At 53.7% G+C, this 17,075-nt stretch overlaps 1 protein-coding gene across 1 annotated transcript in view; it reads left to right on the top strand.

The window, feature by feature from the left end:
* The window catches only part of CENPE (centromere protein E), a 44,374-nt gene that overhangs the window by 23,819 nt on the left and 3,480 nt on the right, over positions 1-17,075 (top strand). Inside the window, exons 29-45 of the mRNA XM_049786536.1 lie at positions 371-622; positions 816-986; positions 1,125-1,283; positions 1,951-2,172; positions 2,309-2,506; positions 2,994-3,569; positions 4,819-4,977; positions 5,332-5,601; positions 6,387-6,545; positions 7,139-7,429; positions 8,410-8,493; positions 9,534-9,752; positions 10,191-10,388; positions 11,464-11,667; positions 12,293-12,529; positions 14,230-14,412; positions 16,260-16,372. Of these exons, the coding sequence (XP_049642493.1) occupies positions 371-622; positions 816-986; positions 1,125-1,283; positions 1,951-2,172; positions 2,309-2,506; positions 2,994-3,569; positions 4,819-4,977; positions 5,332-5,601; positions 6,387-6,545; positions 7,139-7,429; positions 8,410-8,493; positions 9,534-9,752; positions 10,191-10,388; positions 11,464-11,667; positions 12,293-12,529; positions 14,230-14,412; positions 16,260-16,372 (3,695 nt within the window). The remainder of the gene's footprint in view (positions 1-370; positions 623-815; positions 987-1,124; positions 1,284-1,950; positions 2,173-2,308; positions 2,507-2,993; positions 3,570-4,818; positions 4,978-5,331; positions 5,602-6,386; positions 6,546-7,138; positions 7,430-8,409; positions 8,494-9,533; positions 9,753-10,190; positions 10,389-11,463; positions 11,668-12,292; positions 12,530-14,229; positions 14,413-16,259; positions 16,373-17,075) is intronic.

The raw sequence follows: 17,075 nt of genomic DNA, 5'->3' as shown, positions 1-17,075 counted from the left end.
TTGAAAGCCCCCACTGCAAACCCATAGTTGTGTAATCTCTGCCTTGACTCAGGAAGGCCTGTGGGTGATGGGGGTAGGCAGTGGGGCCTGTGGAGGCCAGGGGTGCAAGAGAAGATATTCGGTCCATGTGTGTGCTATTGAGGGTCAATAGCACCGGGATGAAAGCCCCAGAAACTTGTGTGCTCCGTGCCACCCCATGTCACTCAGAGCAGTGTCAGGAAAGCTCCTCTTGCCCCATCAAGCTGCTGGCACCCAGCCAGAATTTCATCCAACGGGCCAAGGTCCATCTTGCACACCAGAGGTGCCTCCCAGGTGGAGGCTTTTCCCCGCCAATACTGACATCGAGTCTACATGGTGACCTGTATTGCAGGACCCTAGTGACAGCATCCAAGATGCCACAAGTGTTCAGGGAGTGCTGGAGGATCTGGAGCCCTGGAGCCAACCACCACAGAACCCAGCTGCCCCAGTACAGGCAAACTCAGAGCTGGAGCTGCGGGGCCAGGCCAATCACCAGGAAATAGAGTCGCTTGTGGAGGAAAGAGACCAGCTTCGAAGGGAAAGGGACATGCTGGCAGTCAAGCACTACCAGCTGAGACAGGACCTGAGCCAAAGGGGCACTCAGGTGGGTTTTGTGGGGTCCCAAGAAGTGGCGCAGGAGACATGGAGAGGGAGGAGGGGAGTAGAGGAGAGAGATGAGAAGATAGATAAGGAGAAAGATGAGATGCGATGTGATGTGATGATAAGGTGAAGTGAGGTGAGACCCTGGTGTTATGTCCCGGGACTGCGATAGTCTCACCTCTGCCTTTTCCCTTTAGAGCCCGGAGGCTCAGAGAAAGCAGGACCAGCCGGTCAGTGGGCCAGAGAACAGCAATGGTCAGGAGACCGTGGTAGAGATACAGCCCTGGGCAGGCGGAGATAGGGACACCGTCCACTCTCTTAGGGAGCCCCCAGAGCTGGATGAGCACATGAGAAAAATCCTCACCAAGGTGGATCTCTGCCCAGGAGAGAGACAGTGAAATGTCTAATAAAGTCTGTGGAAATGAAACCACTGGGGAGACAAGACTTTGCCAGGAGTGATGGTTTGAGCTATGAGTCAAACTCAGGCTGTTTTCCTTTCATTAAAGCACCAAAAAGCTGAGGAGGAGCTGACAGCCACCCGCTGTCACCTGCAAGCCCAGGAAGAGACCATCAAGGAGCTGCGAGCAGCTCTTCAGGACAGGGAGATTGAGGCAGCCCGCATGCAGCAGGAGCTGAACAAAGCCAGGGAGGAGCTTCAGAAGCAGGTACGGCCACCCTGGGCTGCCCACTTTATTCTCTACTTCTGTGGGGGCTGAGCAGGGGCGGTGAGCATATTGGGCCTGCCTGTAACTCCCACATTGACGTTCCTGCTTGTTAGGCCACTGCTCCTCGACACTCCCCAGGGCTTTGTGTGTGTGTCCACTGAGTAAAATTGTGGGGCTGGAGCGATAACACAGCAGGGGCATTTGCCTTGCACACAAGTGACCTGGATTTGATCCCCAGCACCCCATGTGGTCCTCTGAGCCTGCCAGTAGTGATTTTTGAGTGCAGAGCTGGTAGTAATCCCTGAGTGCCCCTGGGTGTACCCCCCCCCCCCGAAATCATAAAATTACTGTTGTTTGGGACCACAGACACAGTCAATGACTGAGACCAGGCTTTGTGTGCACGATGCCCCAGGTTCAGCTCCCCCTGTACCACACGGTCCCCAAGCGCCACTGCCATGGCCCAGAAAGGAAGGTCATGGTTTGTGTACACATGCACGCGTGTGTATGGAAGGTTTTGTTCTCTGGATTTGTTACTCCAGGCAGACCTGGGGGACCATATGGGATGCCAGAGATTGAACCTTGGTCATCACATGAAAGACAAATACCCTATCATTGTAGCTTCAGTTCTCTGTAATTCTTACTCCCATTGTCTTACTGGTCTCTTAAGTTCCAGGAGCTTGAACAGAAACGGGAACAACGTGGAGAGAACGGAAAACGTGAGGCCCCAGGGAAAGCAGGCGAACTGTCGCACCTTCGGGAGCTGGTAGCCGCCCAAGACACCACCCTGCAGAGCACTGATCAGGAGCAGCTGGAGGCTGTGAGGACAGAGCAGGCATTGTTGAGTGTTGAGAACGGGCTGGCAGAGAGCGTGCGGGCCACTGAGACCAAGGTGCACAGGGAGAGCCATGGTTGGGACCCAGGGTGAGCTGGGGGACCCTGAGGTGCAGAGACAGTGACCCTGTAGGGCAGAGCTGACATCAGGTTGTGGGGGCCAGTTGGCTCCTCACTTGCTCTGGTCCCCTCAGCTGGAATGGGAACACTCGGCAGGCCAGGAGGATGTGGAGCCCACCAGACAGCAGCTGGGCATCCAGCAGGCAGCCCCAACCAGCATGACAATGGAGGACACAGGGCTGGCGCAGGGACACCTGGAGCAGATGACCACAGTGAGTGGAAGAGGGGGCAGCATGAGGGCTGACGGGCATGTGTTGCGTGTGAGCATCCAGGTAGCTGCAGCCAGCATGGTGTCCATCTACTAGCGCCATCAATTTGGGCCTGTCCTGACAAGTAGCCTCGCCTCCATCTGGGGGGCTGTAGCACGGTTAGAGTTCAGGGAATCTGTGCCCCACACGGGAAGTCATGCACATACATGTCACATGCACACACTGCCCATACACATCACCCATATACTACGCTCATATGTGTTAAGTACACACCTGTTTAGAGGTGCTATGGGGGACAGACCTGCCTCGGTGGCAGAAGGGAAGGCATCAGACACTGGGGACATCCTAGCAGCTCCACTGGGATCCCCTGACCCCTCAAGCCAGAACTCAGAGCTAAGACAGTGGAGCTGGGGCTTGGGACTGGCTGCTGAGAGCCAAGGGCTGGCTGGAGGTGCCCCTGGCCTATGATGGGATAGTGGTGTGTCTCCGTGGCAGGCATAGCTCACCTGGCTCAGGCCTCACTAATTGCCCTCTCTGGGATGCCAACCAGGCCCCAGAGCAGCAGGAGCTGAAGGCAGCCCGGGAGCACCTGAAGGGGCAGCAGGAGGAGCTGAAGGCAGCCCGGGAGCACCTGAAGGGGCAGCAGGAGGAGCTGGAGGCGGCCCGGGAGCACCTGAAGGGGCAGCAGGAGGAGCTGGAGGCAGCCCAGGAGCACCTGAAGGGGCAGCAGGAGGAGCTGGAGGCGGCCCAGGAGCACCTGAAGGGGCAGCAGGAGGAGCTGGAGGCGGCCCAGGCGCACCTGAAGGGGCAGCAGGAGGAGCTGGAGGCGGCCCGGGAGCACCTGAAGGAGCAGCAGAAGCAGCTGGAGGCGGCCCAGGAGCACCTGAAGGGGCAGCAGGAGGAGCTGGAGGCGGCCCGGGAGCACCTGAAGGAGCAGCAGAAGCAGCTGGAGGCGGCCCAGGAGCACCTGAAGGGGCAGCAGGAGGAGCTGGAGGCGGCCCAGGGGCACTTGAAGGGAAAGCAGGAGACTCTGGAGAGCCTCAGAAAACTGCTGTCGGAGCAGTCAGGGGAGCTAACCAGTGTGCGAGCCGAGCTGGAGACCAGCTGTGCTGCTCTGAGATCACAGGTGCCTCCCCAAGGGGCCTCCCAGCCAGCCTCTGAGGAAAAGGGAATGGGCCCGGCAGAGGAGGACTCTAGCTAAACCCCATTCTCCCTCTTTTCCTCCCTCCCTCCTTCCTTCCTCTGCCTCTCTCCCTCTCCCTCTGTTTCTCTCTGTCTCTCTCTGCAGGCCCGAGAGCTTCAGGAGCAGGAGCAGCGTCTGGCAGAAACGGAGCGAGAACTGCACGAGAGCAAGGCCTGCTCGGAGCAGCAGCGGCAGCAGCTGGAGGCCCAGCACGAGGCCCTGGGCAGCCTGAGGGCGGAGCAGGCACAGCTGGCACAGCAGCTGCAAGACACGCTGGAAGAGGTGGGGCGCATGAGTGCCCAGAGGGACACCCTGGAAGGCACCGCCCGGAAGGAGCAGGCGCAGATGGAGGAACAGCTCCTGGTAGCCCAGGCCCAGGTGCGTGTCCCAGGGCAGAGACCTCACCAGAGCTCGTGCAGAACTGGGGAGTTGTTTTTGTGGTTTTCTTTTTTTTAATTTGCCAAAGAGTGGGGCACAAGGAGCTGGAGAGGAATGGCACTGCCTGAAGGGCATTCGCCTTGCACGTGCCCACTGAGTTTCAATGTCCAGCACCCCGTAAGGTCCTCCTGAGCCCTCCACAGGTGATCCCTGAACAAACAAAAGAAAAACCATGTGAAACTTTTCAGTTTTGTGGCTTGGACTATGATCACCACGAACAGAAAGGGAGATAAAGACTCCCTTTGGGGCACCCTCCAAGACCACACGGTCTTGGACAGGACCCAGGACGTGCCACAATAGTGCAGCACTTGCCTAGGCCAAGCATCCCAGTTTTCATTTCCAGCCCTTCCACCTCCAGATAAATTTCTTTTTTTTTTTTTTTTTTCTTTTTTGGTTTTGGGGCCATGCCTGGCAGTGCTCAAGGTTTACCCCTGGCTCTGTGCTCAGAAATAGCTCCTGGCAGGCTAGGGGAACCATATGGGATGCCAGGGTCCGTCCTAGCTCAGCCACGTGCAAGGCAAATGCCCTACCACTGTGCTATCACTCCAGGCCCCAGAAAAACATTTTTTAAAGGCTGTGAGGAAACCTCAGCATCCCCTCAGAGGATATCCTCTTGAGAGGATATCAAGACACCCAGGGACCCTGGGAAATAAGGCCAGTGATTAAGTGCAGCTGGCACTGAGCATGGGACTTCACTGGGACGGGACACACTGGAGCACTAACTGGGACACTGTTGTCGGTCCACTTGGTCCAGGCCCAGGAGCGCCAGAAGGAGCTGGAGGCAGCCTGTGAGCACCTGAAGGAGCAACAGGAGGCTGTAGAGAGCCTCAAGACGCTGCTGTCAGAGCAATCGGGAGAACTGGCCAATGTGCGGGCCGAGCTGGAGACTAGCAACACCAGGCTACAGGAAAAGGTATTGGGGGCGGAGGTGTCTTCTGGGGCCCAGGGGACAGGGCTTGTGGGTCCCAAGCAGCTAGATGCTGTTCACCAATGGGGTCCACACCCTAGCACAAAGCTGCCTGCGTGAGGGTCCTTGGTAACTGCGTGCTTGAAGCAGCAGCAGACAGAAGGGAGCCAGCGAGTATTTTGAGGGGAGCAGAGAACCAGGTGGGGTGCCCGGGCATGTGGACATTATCCCCACAAGAGCTCAGAACACATCTGTCGTGGTGCATGGGTTCCTGTTAGGAAGACACCCTGGCCACACAAGTTCTGGAACCTTCCCACCCCTGTTCCCTGTTTCCTGATGACCTCTTGGCATCCTCTGCAGACGCAGGAGCTGAGGGCCAGCGAGCACCAGCTGTGCCAGCTGTGGGAGGATGTCAGCGAGATGGAGAAACAGCTCTTAGAGATGAAGCAGCTCCGGAAGCAGCTGAAGGAGCAGGGCCTGAGCTTCAACAAGCTGGAGCTGGAGAATTTGAATCTGGCCCAGCAGCTCCACGAGAACCTGCAGGATACGAAAGCCCTGACCAAGGAGCGGGACGAGCTACGTCTGGATCGGGATCAACTTCAGGAGCGGCTGCAGGCGTCTACCACCAGAGTGAGGGCACCCAGCAGTGGGACTTGGGGGTTATGATGCGGTAGGGGTCCTTCCAAAAGGAATTCCGGAGCGCCCAAGATGTAGCCCCTGAGAATCGCTGAGTGTAGCCCAAAAACAAACAAGAAAGGAGTTCCAGGGTCCAGAGATGTAGTGTAGTGGGTAGGGTATTTGCCGTGTACATGGCTGATCTGAGTTTGATCCCCAGCATCCCATATGGTTCCCCTAGCACCACCAGTTGGCCCAACCCCACCAGCCCCAAAGGAAAGAAGTTCCAGGGCCAGAGAGATGGAACAGCAAGTGGGGCATTTGCCTTGTTCGTGGCCAACTGGGCATACCATAATGTTCACCAGGCACCAACAGGAATAACCCTGAGCACTGCTGGCTATAACCCAAAACTCCCTCCTCCCCACACCAAAAAAGGAATTCCAGGGGCCAGAGAGAGATGCATAGTAGAAAAAGTCAACCTAGGTTCTATCCCCAGCATCTCACATGGCCTGCCAAGCAGCGTAGGAGTCATCCCTGAGTACTGCTGGGTGTGGTCCAAAAACCAAAAATAAAATTAAAGTAATTAAATAGGAGTTGTCATCAGGGCTCACCTGTACAGGGACAAGTCAGGTCTGAAGGGCCAGAGATGGGAAGAGAGAAGCAGGCCCCGTGGGGACCCCGTTGCCCACACTCACCGTGTCCTGCACAGCTGACTTGAGCAGCTTGGGAAGTTCTCAGGTGGAGCACCAGGCCATTCTCTCTGTGTCTGACTCATTTCTCCATGTTCCCTTCCCACGCAGCACTTGGAAATTGAGCAGGAGCTGGGTGCCACTCAGGCACGTCTGAAAGCACACCAGGAAACCATCCAGAAGCTCGGGCAGAAGGTTTCTGAAAAGTCATCTCAGATCTCAGATATTCAAGAGGACTTTGAGAAGTCGGAGGATGAACTGCAAAGGAAGGTAGGTAGGTAGGTGCCCCTCCTCCCAGGGAATGAGGTTCTCTGGGGAGGAGGAAGGAGCCAGTCTCAGTGGTCTCAATCCTGTATCTAGAATATGCAGATTCCTTCTTGGCTTTTTTAATTTTTATATTTTTCATAAGCTTTTCATTGAATCCCATGAGAAACAGAAAGTTGTTCCTGATCCAGTTTCATTCATATGAAATATGAAAGGGTTGTCCACCACCCTTTTTCCTACCATCAGTGTCCCTAATTTCTTTATGCTCTTCTCCCTAGAGCAGACATTTTTCTTCTCTTCCTCTCTCCCTCCCTTTTTCTCTTTCCCCTTCTTCCCCCTCCCTGTCTTTCTCTCTCCCTTTTCTCCCTCTTTTCCTCTCTTTCAGATCTCTCTGTTTTGCCTTCCTTTTAGACACTCATTTGTAATTCTGTTCCTGAAGGTGTGTCACACCTATTCCTTTCCCTCCTTCCAGCACGCAGTTGTCCAGAGTGATCATCCCCACTGTCTTCGCCATAGTGCTCCCTTCTCCGTGCAGATACTTTTTTCCTTCCTTGAAGCAGTTCTTTTTGCCTTCTCATGTGTTCTGTCATTATCTCAAGATCCAAGACCTTCAGAAAAATCAACTCCAGCTTCTTAAAATGAAAGAGCATGTTGATAGGACGCATAAGACAGTGAATGCAGTGCAGCAGTTAATGAGGCATTCTGAGGCCCCAGGGATGGCCTTGCCCAGTGTGGAAATGGAGAACTTGCTCTTGACTCAGAGGCTCCATGACAGCCAGGAAGAGCTCAGAGCTATAGCTCAGGAGAGAGATGAGCTGAGGAGGATGAAGGAAAATCTGGAGGCCGATCGAGCACGAGTCAGCTGGGTGCAGAGAGAAGGGAGAACAAGAGTGAGTTCAGGGCTCAGAACAGATGAGCCAAGACTTTCTTCGAGGAAACACTGATCTATTTTTGGTTGTCTTTGTTTTGGGGCCACACCCAGCAGTGCTCGTGGCTTACTCCTGGCTCTGTCCTCAGGGATCACTCCTGCAAGTGCCCACGGGACCCTATGGGATACCCAGAATTGAACCCGAGTAAGCTGGCCCAACCCACTCTACAAATGTTGAAACCCAAGATACAGCCTGGGGGGAGGGTCTTCCTCGAGGGCTGAGTTCTGTGGAAGCCACTCCCAGGAAGGCCTGTCAGAGCTTCACACACAACATGGCGACATCCTAGCCCAGTACTCATAGCAGGCCAGAAGCCAGGTCTTCAGGGCCCTCACTAGGCCCTCTCAGAACTCCAGGCAGACCAGGATTCAGATGATCTGGTCCCCTGGTAAAGCGGGAAATGGGTGTCATGAGTCCTGTCAGTATGCCGGGGACCCATCTTCTCTTTTCTGGGTCTAAGGGGATATATAGTGAGATTCTGAAAGTCATTTAGCAAATGGTCCCAGGGACAGCAGGAGCTAGAGCCACAGTTCCGTGAATAGCTGGGATGGGGTGGGGTAGGGGGGACACAGGCACAGGTCTGGCTCACAGCTTTGGGCCAGAGGGAGCATCCCACCCCCCAGAGGCTCTGGCACAGTCCTTGATGGCCACAGTTCTCACTTTCTCAACTATGAGTACTTGGCTTGGTTGTTGTTTAGCTTCAAGTCTGACGATCTATTCCTAAAACGCTGTCAGAGCAGCAGCCGCTCACACTGCTGAGATGTAGCTTCGTGTGTGTGTGTGTGTGTGTGTGTGTGTGTGTGTGTGTGTGTGTGTGTGTGTGTGAGAGAGAGAGAGAGAGAGTTTTGAGTATGCATGTTTGTGTATCTGCATTTGTGTTTTTGCATGTACGTCAGTTTGTGTGTAAGCACACTCAGCTGACCTGCCTTCCCATGTCTGTGCAGGACCTGCAGGACCATAGACAGGGATCAGGGTGTGACAGGCAGCCCCTGACAAGGTGTCTTCGAGAAAAGTGCTCCCGGATCAAAGTGAGTGCTCCCTGGGGCCCTGGAGGGAAAGCTGTGGTGTCAGTGTGGTGCTCTCGAAGAGCGTGGGAATGAGCTGTCACCTGGGGACTCCGTATGGACTAGAGCTGTGGGCAGTCCTGTCCATGAGCTCCATGAGCTTCAAGAAAGGGGCTGGGTTCCCCTGGGGCCCATGTTACGCTTTTGTCCCCTGCCCTCCCCCAGGGTGCCCACAGGCAGGGAGGGCAATGGGGCCTGCACACTCAGGAGACCCTGTAGCTTCCAGCCTCCTTAGGACCACGGGAGTCCTGGCCCACCACACCACGTGCTTCTAGCAACCTGGGCTGAGCTAGTGCCAGTGGCATGTACACAGTCACACGTGCGCAGTCCCGTCTACACATAACCACACACATGCACAATCCCATGTACACAGACATAAGGACAGTTTCATATTCACATACTCGCAGTCCCAAATACACACTCACGCGTGCAGTTCCATAGGTACATATTCACATGTGCAGCCTCATACACACAAAACACATAGTGTCACACACATATACATATATTCAAGCACATGCATGTGCGCAGCTCCATATACACACTAAACCACAGGCACGTGCATGCTCAAACGCATGCACTCAGCACACACATCCAATCACACACACAGCTATACGCACAGTCGTTCATGCCACACTTACACGCAATCACACATGCACAAACTCAAACACATGCTCATGTGCATGCACGCACATACGAGCACACTTGCTGAATACTCGCACACTCACACTTACACACTGCCCCTCTGTGGCCCTGTGAGCGCGCAGGTAACTGGAGACACTCAGGCTGAGCGATGATTTTATGGCCTCTCTGGTTCCCTGCATCCTCCTTGTCTCTGCCGTGACTCGGATTCCTATCTCTGCTCCTGAGCTGGCGGTGGCGGTTCCCCTCTCTTTGTGCATACTGTTGCTGTGCTAGTCCCAGCCTGCACAAGGAAGAGGTGTGGGGCAGCCATGTGCAGTCCCAGGGCTCGGGTGCTGGTGTCGCTGAGCCTTGCCTTCTCCCAGGAGCTTCTGAGGAAGTACTCAGAGATGAACGCTCACTACGAGAGTTTGAACAGCCTGTCCACGGAGCTGGAGAGGGACGTCAAGGCCCAGAAGGAGCTCTCGGTCCGTGTGAAGGAGAAGCTGGCGCTACCTTTCGCACATGCCAAGGAGGTGGACCGGGTGCTGATGGTCAGCCTGCGCTGCTCCAGTGAGCTGCTGCGCATCATGAAGAAGATGAAGGTAGCACCTCTTGGGGGGCTCTGAGAACCAGATATCCACCCACTGGGCATGGGGGCTGCTCATCCAGCACACCTGGGGCACCCCAACATCTCAGACCCTTGGATGCAATTGGTGATGGAAAAGGCACCAAATGAGACAGGGGTGCCAGACCACACATCACAGCCGATGGCAGGGCCTGGGGACAGTTGGCACCACACCACTGCATTTGTGGGTGTCAGAGTGCCCCTCCGGGATCCGCCAAAGGTTCACTGCTCAGGCCAGAGCCAAGGCACAGTGGGGAGGGCATTCGGCATGTGTGTGGCCAACCCAGGTTTAATCCCCAGCGTCTTATCTCGTCTCCTGAGTCCCCTGCCCCCAGGGGTAAGCCCTGAGCACAAAGCCAGGTGTGGCCCCCAAAACCAAACCCATTTCCCTGACACATGTCCCCCTCCCCTCCAGTACGTGCTGAGCAACATCACAAAGATCAAGGAGGAGCAGCACAAAGCCATCAATAGGTTTGAGACGGCTTTTATAGATGAGGTAGAGAAGCAGCACGCCCTGCGCGCCAGGATCCAGCACCTGCAACTGGGCACCGAGGAGCCGTCCAGAGATGCGAGTGATATGAAACTAAGCCAGAACATGGACCTACACCTCGAGGTAGGGGCAAGAAGGCCTCCCATGGCCCTGCAGAGACCTGACTGTCCCTCTCTAATGGTGGGGCATGGGCGCAGCTGTGGGGGACAGTGCAGGGGCTGACTCTGTCCAAACCAGCAGGCTTCGGTCAGCTCCTTCCAGCCTATGATGCTTCTAGGACTAGTCTCTAGTGCTTTGATGTGTGAGGTCATGGCACTGGAATAACAGAGCGGAGTCTTACATCAGAAATAGGGTGGGGGCCGGAGAGATAGCATGGAGCTAGGGCATTTGCCTTGCATGCAGAAAATCAGTGGCTCGAATCCCGGCATCCCATATGGTCCCCTGAACCTGCCAGGAGCGATTTCTTTTTTTTTTGGTTTTTTGTTGTTTTTGTTTTTGTTTTTTTTTTTTGGTTTTTGGGCCACACCCGTTTGACGCTCAGGTTACTCCTGGCTATGCGCTCAGAAATTCCCCCTGGCTTGGGGGGAACCATATGGGACACCGGGGGATCGAACCGTGGTCCATCTGCTTGCAAGGCAGACACCTTACATCTAGCGCCACCTTCCCGGCCCCCCAGGAGCGATTTCTGAGCGTAGTGCCAGGAGTAACCCCTGAGCGCTGCCGGGTGTGACCAAAAAGAGAAATAGGGTGACCTGGGCCCTGGCAATAACAAAGTGGGGAGGGCATATGCTTTGCATGTGGCCAACCCAGGTTCAATCCTCAGTATCTCACTCCTGCCATGAGTGGTTTCTGAGCACAGACCAGGAGTTAACCTTGAATGCTGCCAAGTGTGGCCCAAAAATCAAAAGAATGGAGAGAAGAAAGGGAGGGAGGGAAGAAGGAAGGGATTGAAGGAGAGAAAAGAAGGGGAGGGAGGGAGGGAGGGAGGAAGAAGGAGGAAGGGAGGAAGAAAGGAAGAAAGGGAGGGAGGGAGGAAGTAGGAGGAAGGGAGGGAGGGAGGGAGGAAGGAAGAAGGAGAAAAAAAAATAAGTGACCTTAGCACGTTAAGCAGGTTCATTGGGTGGTCTTCCCCCTGCATGGTAACTCGAAACGAAGGCTGCCTCACATCTTGGTGCTCTGATGTTCACTTCTCACACAGGAGATTCTCCGAGATCTTTCAGAAAGTGACTTCCACAGTATGAAGGCCGAGTTTGAGGAGATGCTTCGTAACAGGAAGGAAACACTCCAGCTCTTGCAAGACTGGTTGACAATCCGCTTTGACACAGAGAAGCTCAAAGACAGCATCCAGAGTGCCAGCCACCGAATCAGCCAAGGGAACAACTTCTACAATAAGAAAATTCTTGTAAAGACCCGTCTGCCCTTATACTTTCCCTCTTTCAGACCCACCTGGGAACCACCCGGAATCTTTAAAGAAAAAAACAAAAACATTCTCCGATGTCTAAGTTAATCCCTTGCATTGACTATCCAGAGGGAGAAAAATAGTTTCCCCAGAAAAGCACAGGGGATTGGGGTGGGCACAGAGAGATGATAGCACAGAGGTAAGGCACTACTACATAAAGGTTTCTTGAGCAGAGCCAGAAATAAGGCCTGAGCACTGCTGACTGCTGGCATTCCCTACCCTCCACCCCTCAAAAATAGTCCATGATCGGGGCTAGAGCAATAGCACAGTGGAGAGGGCACTTGCCATGCATGCAGCCAACCCAGGTTCTGACATCCCATGAGGTCCCCTGACCACCGCCATGAGTGATCCCTGAGTGCAGAGGCAGAAATAACCCCTGAGCGCCTCCAGGTGTGGCCTAAACTCATGTTTTAAAAAAAAAAAAAAAGTGTCCTGACTATGTTAGTGAGCTTCTAGAATGTTTTGAGTCACAGATTTCTGCGTTTGTCTTGTCCCAGAACTCTGGCGTTTTTTTTGATATCTGTCTTGCTCCCATGAAAACTAGACATGTGTTTCTGTCCTGGGTCAGGAGATCCTGAATGAGTCCACGGAGTTCGAGGAGAGATCTGCGACCCTTACCCGGCAGTGGGAGCGCGACCTGAGAGCCATGCGGGAGAAGAGAGAGGCACTGAATGAGAACTACCAGGCCCTTCTGCATGCCCCGCTGCCCTCTGGTCCCCCCAATCCTGCCAGTCCCCACAACCCCACAGAGGACAGGCAGCCCCTGATACCAGCCAAGGCTGCACCACACAGCTCGCAGGCAAGTGTGGGCCACACTTCCTTGCTCGAGGGTTACTCCTGTCTCTGGACTCAAGAATCACTCCTGGTGATGCTTGGGGAACCTTAGGGGGACCATGAGGGATGCAGGAGATGGACCTCTGATGGCCATGTGCAAGGCAAAAACCCTCCCCACTGTACTATGGCTCCAGCCTCGTATCAGTTAACTTTTTCATATCTTCTTGATTCTTACTTGTGGTTCATTCAGCTCGATCTGTGTCTTCTTTGAGTTATATGAACACCCTCCATATTTCTTCTCTGAACTTTTTTTCTGAGAGGCTAAATAGGTTGTTGGCACTGTTTGGGTCATTAGAGCTCCCATCTTCATTCTCTATGCATGGTGTTGGCCATTGCCACACCTGTAGTGTGATATTTTCTGCGACTAGGAGATGTTCACCTCCACAAAACGGCCGGGCTCCTCTGACTCCTTATCCATTATTTTTGTTTGTGGCTTGTGTTTGGGTCACACTTGGTGGCGCTCAGGGCTTACTCCTGCCTCTGCGCTCAGAAATTGCACCTGGCAGGCCCGGGGGAACATATGGGATGCCAGGATTCAAACCACCGTTTGTACTGGATTGGCTGTGTGCAAGGCTGTGTGCCCTACCACTATGCTATCTCTCCGGACCCATCAATTAACTTTTGATTAAATGACAAACTTAACTTACTAGGAAAAACTCATCTCATATGACTCAACTTTTCTCTAACTCTACTTGCCTTACTTTGATTACTGTAATAAAAATGAGACCCTAAGAGGGACCCGAGCCAGAGTGCAGTGGAGGAGGTGCTTACCTTACATATAGATGACCCAGGTTCCTTCCCCGGCATCCCATATGGTCCTTCAAGCCCCCCAGGAGTGATTCCTGTGTGCAAAATGAGGAGTTAACCCGAGCACTAGTGGGTATGGTCAAAAACAATCAAGAATAAAATGCTGGTGCCGGTGAGGTGGCACTAGAGGTAAGGTGTCTGCCTTGCAAGCTCTAGCCAAGGAAGGACTGCAGTTTGATCCCCCGGCGTCCCATATGGTCCCCCCAAGCCAGGGGCAATTTCTGAGTAACCCCTGAGCATCAAACGGGTGTGGCCCAAAAAAATAAATAAATAAAAACAGTAAAATGACTCTCATCTGCTACCCAACAAATAAAACCCACCCTGCCCTTTCCAGTTTAAAACTGGATTTGTGTTTTTGTTTTTGTTTTTGGGCCACACCCGGCGATGCTCAAGGGTTACTCCTGGCTGTCTGCTCAGAAATAGCTCCTGGCAGGCACGGGGGACCATATGGGAAACCGGGATTCGAACCAACCGCCTTTGGTTCTGGATCGGCTGCTTGCAAGGGAAACGCCGCCGTGCTATCTCTCCGGCCCCCTGGATTTGTTTTTTTTTTTTTTTTTTGGGCCACACCCTGTGACGCTCAGGGGTTACTCCTGGCTATGCGCTCAGAAGTCGCTCCTGGCTTCTTGGGGGACCATATGGGACGCCAGGGGATCTAACCGCGATCCGTCCTAGGCTAGCGCAGGCAAGGCAGGCACCTTACCTCCAGCGCCACCGCCCGGCCCCTGGATTTGTTTTTTAACTTGAAACCATCAGCTCTCCAGTGAAGAGGTGATGGTAGATAAGGCGAATGGCTCTGGCCTCCTGCATAGGCGCCTCCCACCTGCCATGCTTCACACATCCTTCTCACCCCTCCTGCCACAGGTCCGGGAGCTGGAGGCTTTGCTGCGAGAAGCCAGAGAACATGGCCAGCACAAGGACAGCCAGATCACCAAGATGCAGAAGGACATGGAGGCGTCGCAGGGTGCCATGGCCAGGTTGCAGGAACAAGTCAGCAAGCTGAGTGAGCACCTGGAGAAAGAGAAGGCAGCTGTGCAGGAGCTGCAGGTATCACAGAAGGCCTGTTGCCCTGGTCCAGCTCAGAGCCCCTGATCCTGAGGCCACTCCCAGCGCCTCCCAGGTGGGCCAGCAGGAGGGCAGAGAAGAGGAGAGGCCGCCTGTGCCATCACACTGGGCGGGGCTTCCTTGCACACTAGGCCACAAAGAAGAACCAGTTTTAGATCCACCTGACTGTCTCAGTGCATCTGGTCAGGGCTTGGGAAAAAACTCTTGGAATTTCTTGAGTTGGTTTCTTTTTTCAGTTTTGAGGCCACACCTAGCCATTCTCCAGGATATGCACTCAGGAATCATTTCGGGGGGTGGGGGGCTCAGCACTAAATGGGGTGCTGGAAAAGAAAGGGGAGTTCAGGGGCCAGGAGTGTCGGCTGGAACGCACAAAGCTTGGGGCTCCCTCCACAGCTTCACACACTCTCACCTTCATGCTCTTCCAGCTCTGCAGAGGGGAGCCCATACAGCAGTTTTTATACAGTAAAACTAGGTGTTCTTCAATTACTTTTTGTCTTTGGGGCCACATCTGGCAATGCTCAGCGTGTTACTCCTAGCTCTGCACTCAAGGGTCATTCCCAGTGGTCATTCCTGGTGGACTCAACCGTATGGGATGCCAGGGATCAAATCTGGGTCAGCCTTATGCAAAGCAAATGTCCTACCTACAATAGTTCGTATTCTACAATATTGCTCTGGCTCATCTTGGATTACATTTTAACTGCAAATGTTCTTCACTCCACACTTATAGCTGTTGCTTATTTTAGGTCAGATGCATCTTTTGTGGGTAGGGGATATGGCACCAAGAGCCAGGGCACGTGATGGGCATGTATGGGGCTCTGGGTTCAATCCCCAGTTCCAAGTTATCCCATCTGCTGGCCCACGAGAACTATTTGGGAGGCCCAGAAACAAATATTAGTGTTTATATTTTATATATGGGTTTGTACACAGATCTTCTGGTTTTTTGTTTGTTTGTGTTTTGGGGAGCGGGGGGTCACACCCAGCAGCGCTCAGGGGTTAGTCCGGGCTGTATGCTCAGAAATCGCTCCTGGAGGGCTCAGGGGACCCTATGGGATGCCGGGATTCAAACCACCGTCCTCCTGCATCTAAGGCAAACGCCTTACCTCTGTGCTATCTCTCTGGCCCCTGGATCTTCTGTTTTTGAAGACATTTGACATTTAGCTATTTTAAAATGTTCCTACTGTGATCATATTGTAAAACATATTGGGGGCCGGGCGGTGGCGCTCGAGGTAAGGTGCCTGCCTTACCTGCGCTAGCCTAGGAGACAGACCGCGGTTTGATCCCCCGGCGTCCCATATGGTCCCCCAAGCCAGGAGCGACTTCTGAGCGCATAGCCAGGAGTAACCCCTGAGCGTCACCGGGTGTGGCCCAAAAACCAAAAAAAAAAAACTTATACCTTTGGGGCCGGGTAGGTGGCGCTGGAGGTAAGGTGTCTGCCTTGCAAGCGCTAGCCAAGGAAGGACCGCGGTTCGATCCCCCGGCGTCCCATATGGTCCCCCCAAGCCAGGGGCGATTTCTGAGCACATAGCCAGGAGTAACCCCTGAGCATCAAACGGGTGTGGCCCAAAAACCAAAAAAAAAAAAAAAAAAAAAAAAAACAACATATCACCTCAACAAAGATTTTTTTTTTTCTGATTTTTCTCCTTGGGCTGGATCAATCGTACAGCAGGTAAATCATTTGCCTTATCTGTGGCTGACCTGGGTTAGATCCCCAGCTTCCCATAGAGTGCCCCCAGCATTGCCAGGAGTGATCCCTGAGCAGCCCAGAAGGGGGAAAAACTCTCCTGAATAAAGGCAGTTCATAAGTCTTGTGTTTTCCCCACACACAACAGGACAAAGTTGCTTTAGGTGCCAAGCCATATAAGGAAAAGATTGAGGAGCTGAAGACGAAGCTGGTAAGGAGAGACTTGGAGGAGCAGAGACGCAGAGAGGAGCGTGACAAGGAGTGAGTGAAGCTCATGTACCGCACCATCAAGCACCCCACAGCACTCACTTTTCGGTTTGGGTTTTGGGGCCACACCCAGTGGTATTCAGGACTCACTCCTGGGACTGCACACCTTGTGATTTTCTGTTATATTAATATATAATATAAAGTCCTAGGTTGGGGTGAGGCCTTTCTCTACACAGTGCCTTAATCCCTTCAGCCTGCAAGTCTAGAGAAGGGTAGTGTGAAATAATTTCACTGGCAGACAGTTAAAGTTTCATCGTAGTCAGCTCGGTTTATTCCATGGCCCTATCTGCCATGTGCAGACTTTGTGTCATGTCTGCCTTTCTCTTTCATATCTCTCTCTCTCTCTCTCTCTCTCTCTCTCTCTCTCTCTCTCTCTCTCTCTCTCTCTCTCTCTCTCTCTCTCTCTCTCTCTCTCTCTCTCTCCTCTCTCTCTCTCTCCCCCCCCCCAATCTAAGTGGGAAAAAACAGGAAGTTGGGGAAGGGGATACCACAATTCTCAGGGGAACCAATGGGATGCCTGAAATGTAACTGGGTCTGCCATGTGCCTGGCAAACGCCCTTCCTGCTGTGTTCTGGCCCCTGCTGCTGCTGCTCTTCAGCCCTGATCCAGAACATGCCTATGTGGGGTTCATGTGCCCCTGGCTCCGTGCATATCAGCAGTACCTGAGCCAGGGAAACTAAAGCAGAAGCAGAATGAA

This window comes from Suncus etruscus, chromosome 14 (genome assembly GCF_024139225.1).
Source record: "Suncus etruscus isolate mSunEtr1 chromosome 14, mSunEtr1.pri.cur, whole genome shotgun sequence".
Taxonomy (NCBI): Eukaryota; Metazoa; Chordata; class Mammalia; order Eulipotyphla; family Soricidae; genus Suncus; species Suncus etruscus.
Note: the sequence above shows the minus strand (reverse complement) of the source record. Positions and strands in the feature narration are given on the sequence as shown.